Raw genomic sequence first — 10,901 nt, forward strand, 5'->3', positions numbered from 1 at the left:
AATATATTTGTTAATAGATTTGTTTAACCATGATTTTGTTAAAATTTAGCGCATCCTAAGTTTGGAGAGCGTGTCGGAAGCGGACGCCGGGACATACATATGCAGGGTAACCAATAACCGCGCGAGAGTAGAAACACGTGCCACCTTACGTATTGTCGGCGTAGTGCCCAAGTTTAATGGCGACAGTTGGCTGGCTTTACCGACACTCAAGGATGCCTACATGCAATTTGACATTGAGATCTCCTTCAAACCATCAGGTATGTACCCTTATTGCGTAATCTATTTTCAGTGATTTATTTTTTCAATTGATTTACAAACGTATTTTTAATTATAGCTCAGACAACATGAACTCAATAAATTCATTTTCGATTTCTATATTTCGTCAATCTCACATACTGTTCTTATTGTTCCAGATCCGAACGGAATTATCCTATATAACAGTCAAAATAAAAACGGTACCGGAGACAACTTGATCCTTCAGCTAGTCGAAGGAGTGCCAGAGTTCACACTTAAGTTTGACACGTCATCTCCTTTGATTGTTACGGGTGACCGGCCATTGCAGCTGAACGCATGGCATACCATTCGTCTGAGCAGAAGTGGTTCTAAAGGTAAACGTCTATTTATTATATATTTTTCCAATAACGTATCAATTTACATCAGGTCTGGTCCTCGAAATATATATCCCTTATAGGTTTTATATTATGACATACATTTATCAAGCAAAAAAAATAATAATTAATATATGCTTATACTTATTTTAGTTGTTGTGGATATTAAAAATATATATAATTTCAGTAACAATGGACGTCGATAATACTGGGCCGTTCGTAGCGGAATCATCGAATCAATACGAGGTACTAGATTTGTATGCGAATCTGTACGTCGGTGGTGCACCAGCCCAACGTCCACCCGAACTCGAGAATGCTCCAAGGTAAGCACAGTCAATATAGTTTGTAGGTAAAGTATAGTACGACACAACTTAGATGTCGCATCGGCAAAATTCGTAAAACCCGATTACATCCGAATTAAGTACGCTATCCAAAATTATCAATATTTATTTCTCACGCGAATATGATCTTTGCACAAACGTAATAACTTGTAATATCATATGACCTAATATATTCGTCAATTTGACGCGTCGATTTACATGCACTTGCTTTCTCTGACGCGTGAATCTATAGCGACGAATAGCGTCGAATGGCGCGATAGGGAGCTATTTCTATTGGTTGTGTAAATCGGGTTAATCGGTTTTATTTTCATTCCATTACATTTTCCGATGCTACATATAATTTGTGTCTTACTATACACATTATTCAAAGTACAAGGGACGCAGATATTTTTCAACTGTACAAAATTCAAGATCCGAATTATTTACAATAAAAATATCAGTAGATTATCTTTTAATTCCTATATACATTTTTAGCTTCATCGGCTGCGTCAGCATGCTTATCCTCGGCAAGGAAGAAAAGAACATCATGGCGGACAGCATCGACATGTATAACGTGATGGATTGCAACTCCTGCACTCCCAATCTCTGTCTCAATAATGGTGTATGCCAAGTAAGTAAAGTGAACCGTTTGCAAATAAAATAAGATGAAAGTGAAGTGAGTGACTTCACACATTTGTGAGAACTCTTAAATTTGTTCCATACAGCGAGATGACATTAATTGTACTATCAAAACGTGCTTTCATAGGGTTGATTATTGTTTAATAGAATGTAAATATTATGTCTTTGTTTAAACAGACAGTGTTATTGCTTTAAAGTAATTTTGTAAATAAAGTATTTATTACAATAAAACGTTATTGTTAATTAGGAGGCCCGCAATGAACGCGGTTACACGTGTCTCTGTCCCGCTGGTTATGCGGGACTGAACTGCGACCGTCCCGGTGAAGCGTGCCGTCCCGGTCTTTGTGGACTTGGAAAGTGCACCGACACAATCGACGGCTACAAATGCACGTGTCCTGTCACCTACACCGGGAAAAAGTAAGACTTTTACTAAAATTATGATATTCAAGTATATTCTATACCTTTTTAAAAGATAAATCAAATAATGATATTAATATATATTTTCAGTTGTGAAGTAAAACAGAACATTGCGTACCCAGCATTCGCTGGCAGTGCTTACTTAGCAATAAAACCACCGAAGACCTCCCGGTTCCTGCGCATGTCGATGAAGATCAGACCTAAGGCACCCGTCACGGACGGTATCATCATGTACTGTGCACAATCGGCTCGTGGGTACGGAGGATTCACTTCCTTGGCCGTACACGATGGCAGGCTCGAATTCCGCTACGACCTTGGAGATGGTGAGCAAAACATAAATGACATTAATCTTCATTAAGAGAAATAAATTATATAATTTAAAAATTTATTAACATAACTTTTTTTTAAGGTAACACACCAATCGTCCTTATTAGTAACAATACCCTGGCACCCAATGAATGGACTGATGTGAACATCGCTCGCGTTGGACTTGTTGTGTCCTTGAAGATAGACATGACCAGCAGCTATGAAGCCAAATTAGCTTCAGCTAAGGTAAAATAAACTCATTTAAATAAATAGAAGTATAAACAAACCTAGTTTCATTTAAATATTACACGGACTGTACGTATTTATGTATCTTAACTGTGATAAAATTAATATATTAATTATTGATAAAATCTTTTAGGATCTCAATTTCGAAACATCAATGTTCGTCGGAGGAGTCGACGATGATTCGATAGTCCTGAACAACAACACTGGCGTCACCGGCGGTTTCAGTGGATGCATCAAAGACGTATGTTTCTCACGCATTTAAATCAACATTGTGTATCACTACAACAACAGCCTTTCAATTTCCCACAGTTGGGCTAAGGCCCTCTCCCTTTGAAAAGAAGGTTTGGAACATATTCCATTAATTTAGGAAAATATACCTAAATAATTTATCCAGAAAGGTTAGAAAATATTTTAACCAACGAAAATTGTTTTAAAAGTCTGGACAAAATAGCTTTAAACAATTGCTCAACTTATGCTTGTGACAATTATAAACCTGTATAGGTTAAATGAAAGCCTTGAATAGAGCAGCGTATTGGAATATCAATGTTTTTCTACAAAAGGAGAACAGGCCTTAGTTTTAGTTTAAGTTGTTGTTGCGTGTCAACTAGAATAGTTTTACTATTCTTATGACTTAAACGCTGTTTAATTGTATACGAGTCAGATTTATATTTAAAAATTGATAACGACTGATCTCCTTGAAAGTTCTTATCGGTAGAATATATTTTGAACCAATTTTTAGCAGCTAGTTTATGTTGTAGAATGTTTGTCCAAAAATACTCGAAAGAAAATATATTTAGATAAATATGTTTCAGGTTACTCTCCACGGCGATACTTTGGATCTAACCAACGCATCAATCCAAGCCGCTAATGTACAGGAATGTGTCAACTATGATCGCGGAGACATCCCGGAAGTAAGTAAAAGTCACTCATAAAAATATGTAATCTGATTGATTAATTAAAGATCTTTCTTATCTGAAAGACTAAAAAGCTTATATTGTGAACATCTATCTGTCATAAATATTTTATTATTTTGTTACACAATTGACTCCAGATAGGTATATCTAGAATAGCAATAAACCATTATCTGAATGTCATAATTATCATCACTTATCGAGTATCAATTTTAAGCAAAATGGATATGAAAATGTCAAATACTTTACCAATTATATTTCATTTAGACCGAGAGTATCTGCTCACAATGCCGTAACGGCGGCTACTGCCCATCATCCGACATGACAGCCTGCACTTGTCCCCTTGGCTTCAGCGGACTTTACTGCGAAACTAGAGTCCCAAGCCGTAGACCTCTCGGAGACCCCTGCTCGGTGTCGCCCTGCAGGAACGGTGGTACCTGCAAGACTGACCGTAGCACCAGGATGAACTACACTTGCGACTGTCCGCTTGGTTTTGCTGGATCTAACTGTCAAATGCGTTAGTATATACCATTGTTTAAGAGGGTTAAACGAAAAATCTAAAATTAATGAATTTTGACGGCCTCCATGGTCAAGTGGTGTGTACAACGGTTTTCATGGGTACGCCACTCTGAGGTCCCGGGTTCGATTCCTGGCCGAGTCTATGTAGATTACCATTAGTTTTTTATGTTGTCTTGTACTTGTACCGTCGCTACTTCTGATTTCCATAACACAAGTGCTTTAGCTACTTAAATTGGGATCAGAGTAATGTATGTGATGTTGTCTCATATTTATTTATTATTTATTTATTAATGAATATTTTCTAATATTTCTTATAAATAATCAGAAATTAAACTTACATCCGACGAATAGTAATGGTCATAATTTTATAAAAAAATAACGAATTAGTTAAATGAAATGATATTAACGTAATTCTTTTACGACTTTACAGCCTTAGAATTATTCCAAAGCGTTGGATTCAACGGAAACGGCTATCTGGAATTACCGGCGAATTACTTGCGTTACGATCAACTAGAAGTTGAACCGGAGTTGATTGCGCTGGCTTTCCATACCTACAACGATGGAGTTCTTCTATACCAGAAAGAAGCTCAACTCTCATACGGAGGCGATTACATCATGCTTAGAGGTACTGTTATAAACTTTCATCAAAATTGAAAGCCATTATTGAGTCACTATGATTCAAAGCAAGTCATTCTTGCTTTAATTTTGACTATATTTTTGGTACTGGTTAATGATATTATATTTGATGATTCATTTGTTTTTTTTTTAGTGGAGAGAGGAGTTGTGGTAATGGAATGGGACTTAGGAAGCGGCAGGAACATCCTTTCCGTTGATGACGTACTCGTTAATGACGACGAACGACACGAAGTAAGATTAATAGCTTATAATAACCATAGATTTTTTTTTAATTTAAATTTATTTAAATATTTTATTCCCAAATAAATGTAAATAGAATAATTTGTAATCGAATGATTCATCCGAATAGGTGTTTGCGAAAATTTACGACGACAACCGCGTCGAACTGACTGTTGGATCGAAAACGAAGACTGCGATGACCAACGGCATCTCGAATGTTATGAACGCTGATTCAAACATATATATCGGTATGGATTATCAACTATATATTTAAAATACATCAAATAATTCGTAGTAGCGAATCAATCATTGATCTCGAAAAGTTTATAGAAATCCTTAATGCGTCACATTTATTAAACACAAACTTAAATAGAAACAACATCTACAAATTACTTGTTTTGGCTATTAACATGACTTTGTATTTTTTAAATGTCAAAAAAGAGTAACTACTGAGTTTCTTGCCGGTTCTTCTCGGTAGAATCTACTTTCCGAACCGGTGGTAGCTTCATTAATTTTAAAATGACGATTCAAAAGTGCTTGTAAAAGCCTACTTGAATAAAGTTTATTTTGATTTTGTTTTTTTTTTTATGTAAACAACTAAGGAACCAAAATTAAAACTCTAAGAAATTGTAAAGTAGTTGACACTATACGATGTTTCTTTATATGATCTAATACGAAACGCAAGATGTATTCTAAGATTTTATGCTTTTTGTCCTAGGTGGTATTCCAGATTATCTAAATACGCAGCATAAGTACCCAGGCCTCGTGGGTTGTATAGAGCAAGTAGAGTTTAAGGGAGAGCGCAGTGTTACCCTCGGCAAGGTAGCGGTGGCGGGTAGGAATACCCAGCCTTGCAAAAAGTGAGCATACAACGTAATGTACTCTTATTACAAAGGGTCGTATGTAACAATTATTTATATATAGCCCAATAGTGTAACCATTATTTTATTCTTATACACTTTCTGTGGTTAATAACAAATATTTATAAGCAATAATTTCATGAATCAAATAACGACTAATATGAATCTAAATTTTTACATAGGTGATTTTGCACCGTAAACATAATTTTTTTAACATAATAGATACTTGAAAACATATTTATTAACAAATAGATAAGTTACTTCAGCATGCTTTATCGTTGTCAAATATATTAAAAGATTTCAAAAATAGATTAGTTTATACAATAATAAAAAAATATATATTACAATAGATTATATAACATACATTTAATGAATACATTGCATACAGGGTGTATAAAATTACACAAGATTCATACATTTCAAACCGTAGCTGTTTTTTACAAGCATATCTAACATAAATTTATTAGCTGTTTACTAACATATTTCTCAAATTAAACCATTTATTCCACGCTGCTCGGATACCTAGCTCCATGTTCCCAGATGTATATCCTTTCTTTGAAGAAATTGATGTTTTCGAATCACCCCCACCTAGATACCATTTTAATTCCAACAATAGACCCATTCCATTCGCCTTAGTGCCGTCCCTATTCAGCTTTATAATATGTATTTATCTACACAGCGGCTTGATCGGTTAACTCTTTACTGTTAATTAAGCAATGGTACGTATACTTACTACATGTTGTTCTTTTTAGATGCTATTTAGATACATATGTAACAATTTAAAAATAATTAATAACTTATAAAATATATATTAAATGCTCTGTAGTGACTTATTTTTTCGAATTAAAGTCTTTAGTTTTAATGAATAATGAAATGAAAGGTAATTTTGGAAGATGTATGTGTAAAGCTAATATCTTGTTTTTGTGATTTATTCGTGTTTGCAATTTATCATAAATATAGCGATATGTAATGAAAGAAAACTCCGTTAAGAAACCTGGATGCGTGTAATAGAATAACACAGGAAGAATGATTTTTATTTGGAATTTTGAAATTGAAAGTCTATATAATAAAATGAGAGAGACAGTAATTTCATCTAATAATAATAAAGCTTTAATTTATATTATTCATGTTTTTGAAGTAACATTTTTTTTCAAGATTGAGACGTCAATGATACTGTTATATATACTCGTTTGCATTAAAATGTTTTCTTTATCAGTTATGCTCACTAATGATTTCTTTTTTAATTCCAGCCAATGAACTTCTCAGTTCAGTCGAGCACACCACATCGAAGGAACGTATTATAATCTCTCTACGTAAATTTCAAGTTCCAAGCGAATATGTCAATTGATAAAATTTAAGGCAGAAGTTATTAACATTCAACACAAATCAGAAACGATTTAATTTTTTTCTTTAATAAATAAATAATATAAAATGTTACGGCTTATGAACTTGTTACGAGATTTGGTAGGGACTTTATTAAAATATACCCTCGTATTTAGTATTAAGGTAACTTCACCATTGAGGACAATACTGCTAGCTTAGATTACTTAAGTAACTTGAAATGTTATTGTAATAATAAACTATATTATACCTTAAATCAGATTCAAATTTCGAATGGACATTTTACAGGACAGTATCTCCTACCACACGGGTGCTCTTCCCTGTAGAGCGATGTATATGGTGCCATAAAATTTGAATATAAACGTAGTTAGGAAAATATTAACTTTTTTTTTAATTAATTTTTGCTTATCGAGCTTTGTAATATCAAATACTAAAGCAATACCTTTGTTCAGTTTCACAGTCACTATCCAATTTTCGAATGATTCGGGGACCTGCAAAGCCTTCGATTAACTCGTACGTCATGTGCCAAAACTGGTTCTATATTAATTTAGTTTCTGCCACTGCCATATAATTTGCTTTCTTTATTATTATTATTTTAAGTTAAGTAGATAGTACTCCAGTTATCTAAGACGAATATTCTAATTTTAAATATTTAGATAATAATGATTGTTTGTAAAATTTCAGTGATTCTGTATATTGTTCTAGTGAAATCAACTGCGGTCGCATTTAACTTAAATATATCGCGAGTGATTTGTTTATCCGTTTTTACATATTTTATATGATATTACAAAATTATATTTGCATGAAATGTATTTGTTGTTTTACGAGTAGCTTAGCTAAGAATAAATGTGGCATTAAATACGAATCGTTACACGAACTTAATAATATCGATGAAATCGTTTCAACGCATCTCTATTTCTATTTCAATGAACCTGCCTACATGTTATATTGTCTATCTGTGTACTGCTGCTAAATGAACAAATGCAATTAATAAAAATAAAAAAAATGTATAAAAATATTTACCGTCTTTTATTGAACCTCGTAATAAGATGATAAGATTAGACCTTAATTATCAGTAAAAGTTAACCAGACTAACCTAACCTAACCACAGTGAGTTGAATAGAAGACACATAGACTGAATACTTTTCCTGGATACTTTACATTCTGAATAAGCACGCATTACTTTAAATATTGGAATCAATCAAAATTCAATGCAATGATTTAAATAAATAAATTAATGTGAGACATCATCACATACATTACTCTGATCTGATATGGAAAATCAGAAGTAACGAAGGTACCACAAACACCCAGACCCAAGACAACATAGAAAACTTATGGTAATCTACATCGACTCGGTCGGGAATCGAACCGGGGACCTCAGAGTGGCGTACCCATGAAAACCGGTGTACACATCACTCGACCACGAAGGTCGTCAATTGTTTTTGTATAAGCAATTATATAACTCGAAAATATAATTTTAATTTTACAATTGATTGTAATCATCATACATCATATGATTACCGTCTAGCCGTAGCAGCAAGAGAGTGTTGCATTGTCAAAGTGCCGATTAAAAATAATATGCAATTCAAGATAATCAATAATTAAATATAGTTAAACAAATAAGGGATAGATTCGTGATAAAGTAATATATTAAACATCAAAAAACTTTTGCTTGGTAATGCTCTGTGCAAGCCTGTTTGGGTCTATTCACCCACACGCCTATATTACATATTCTATGAAAGAACGCTTTGAGTATAAGAACACAAATTTTTAACTCGTCAATGTTGATGAAAGATGAAAATTAAGTCATTTTTTAAATTTTCTACGTGTATTTCGATTCAACATATCTTATATTTTATGAGCAATGAAATAGATATAAAACCTCTACGTCCAGTGAAAAAATAATAATAAATAATCTGACAAATCAAAATTGTTCCCCTCCTCCTATAACCTGTGTGTCTTTAAATGATGCGTGAAGAGCCGTCTTGCGGGCCGGCCACCGCAGGGCGAGGGCGATATTTACTGACTCGTAGCAGCCCATTCTTACTGACTGTACTAGTCGACTTCGCGTTTGGACTCCACTTCCAGTTACCATCAGGTGGAGTGGAGTCTTGTACCTACCCGGAATGTATAAAAAATGAAATTGCTTGCTTAAACTGTTTTAATTGAAACATTACCGTATCTGCTAATAAATTTACATTCTTATTGCCACGGACGTTAGTAGAAATTATAAGTATTTATATTAACCAGTGAACTCGTCTGGATTCGTACGAGTTTTAGTAAGTGGAGCTGAGGAGGGGTGGAGTGAAGTACTTAATTTTATTAGTTCAGATAATTTTTGGTTGACAATATTAATTTTACGCCATTTTCTATTCCGGTATTTTTACATCCATATTTATGACTAATTCTTTTTTAATATCTTTTCATATGAGTTGATGTAAACAATGAAACAATCTCACGCTTGATTTATTCATTAAATTAAAATCAACCAGTAAAATTATAGAAATATCAAACATGAGAATTATGGTAAGTCTGTAACATATTATTCTTCCACATATGAATTTATATTATTGTAGGGCTTTGAATGGTTAAAAGTTTCTAGAATGGTCAATATTGATCCATTACCATAAAGACTCGACCTTACTCGACTGTCTTCTTTAAACAAGATGAAATATATATACTAATTAAACAATCTTGTTTAGGTAACGTTGATTTACATAACAGTAATAGAATTGCTATATTTATCGGAAATAAATTGCAATAAACGATATTTGGATCCATCCATTAAATACACAGAACAAAAATATTTTTCTAACATCTTGGACAAAATGGCTCGTTTGGAAGAGAAATCTTTATTCGATGAAAGACGATCTAGACGTGCTGACATGAGCCAAATGAAGCTTTTGTATGACGCACTGTCAGATCAGATAAGCGCAGCACAATTTAAAAAATGGCTTCGACAGGAAGATATTGATGGTCCGGACGAAGCATCCGTGAAAGAAAATTTAGAAAAATTGGTAGAAAATGAATTAATAAATGCCTTATCCAAAAAATCATCAGCCATTTTGGATAAGCCGTATGTACAAAAAAAGGGAAGAAATGACTTCTTGGTTATCAAAACAGAATTGAGAGATCCGTTTGTGACAATTGTACCGAATGATATTTATTACAATTCCGAAAAGAAATGCATTAACTGGATGGATGATTGCAATCAAAAGGGCTTGCGCGAGAGATTGTTGCAAAAAGTCAATTCTCCTTACAAGTAGCTGTTGCGAATTATCGCAATTAAAATAAACAGATTATTGTTTTTTTGTAATCAAAGTTTGAAATAAAACCGCCGTTTGACGTATGCATCTGTCTATCTAGGCCCTAGATAAACAAATACATTTCATGCATACGTCAAACGGAGCTATAAAGCCTAGATTCTAGGGCTTTATAGCTCCAAAATAGATAAATCTATTTCGATATCGTTTTAAAGTGTATTGCATTACGATTTTTATATTAACACGTACATACGTTACATTGTACTATTCTTCATTTAAATGAACCGCTTATTCATTTAATATACCTAAATAGTCATATATGTACATTTTTTTTATTCATTTAAAACCCGGAATTCCTTACCAAACCCCGATAAATAGGATTAAAATTTATGCTAAATAAATAACAGCTCAACAAAAATCGATTGAGTATCTAAATGGGTTTACACTTATTTATAATATATGTCGAAGAGTCAAAAAGTTTAATAAGGCTTAATTTAAAGGAAATATATTACGAACGTGACCGACTAGACCTAGGTATATTTCGAATATCATCATATCTGATAAAGAGTATATATAGTACGACACAAGTTAGATGTAGCAACGTACAAGCCTA

The 10,901-nt window shown here is 33.4% G+C and overlaps 2 protein-coding genes across 14 annotated transcripts in view; both read left to right on the forward strand.

Annotated features, from left to right (window-relative positions):
* Positions 1-8,040, forward strand: part of LOC124543189 (basement membrane-specific heparan sulfate proteoglycan core protein) — a 140,948-nt gene extending 132,908 nt beyond the window's left edge. For all 13 annotated transcript variants that reach the window (XM_047121276.1, XM_047121278.1, XM_047121277.1 and 10 more), the window contains 15 exons: positions 50-257; positions 414-608; positions 796-931; positions 1,424-1,559; positions 1,815-1,984; positions 2,075-2,307; positions 2,394-2,536; positions 2,670-2,777; positions 3,349-3,447; positions 3,715-3,964; positions 4,397-4,591; positions 4,736-4,833; positions 4,952-5,069; positions 5,540-5,681; positions 6,932-8,040. In XM_047121276.1, coding sequence (XP_046977232.1) covers positions 50-257; positions 414-608; positions 796-931; positions 1,424-1,559; positions 1,815-1,984; positions 2,075-2,307; positions 2,394-2,536; positions 2,670-2,777; positions 3,349-3,447; positions 3,715-3,964; positions 4,397-4,591; positions 4,736-4,833; positions 4,952-5,069; positions 5,540-5,681; positions 6,932-6,938 — 2,238 coding nt within the window. In that variant the 3' untranslated portion in view covers positions 6,939-8,040. The remainder of the gene's footprint in view (positions 1-49; positions 258-413; positions 609-795; positions 932-1,423; positions 1,560-1,814; positions 1,985-2,074; positions 2,308-2,393; positions 2,537-2,669; positions 2,778-3,348; positions 3,448-3,714; positions 3,965-4,396; positions 4,592-4,735; positions 4,834-4,951; positions 5,070-5,539; positions 5,682-6,931) is intronic.
* Positions 8,041-9,444: 1,404 nt separating this feature from the next.
* Positions 9,445-10,565, forward strand: LOC124543358. Its single transcript, XM_047121557.1, has 2 exons — positions 9,445-9,551; positions 9,728-10,565. Exons 1-2 carry the CDS (start codon positions 9,540-9,542, stop codon positions 10,289-10,291), a joined length of 576 nt encoding a protein of 191 aa, XP_046977513.1. The 5' UTR covers positions 9,445-9,539; the 3' UTR covers positions 10,292-10,565.
* Positions 10,566-10,901: the final 336 nt, after the last annotated feature.

This window comes from Vanessa cardui, chromosome Z, assembly GCF_905220365.1.
Source record: "Vanessa cardui chromosome Z, ilVanCard2.1, whole genome shotgun sequence".
Taxonomy (NCBI): Eukaryota; Metazoa; Arthropoda; class Insecta; order Lepidoptera; family Nymphalidae; genus Vanessa; species Vanessa cardui.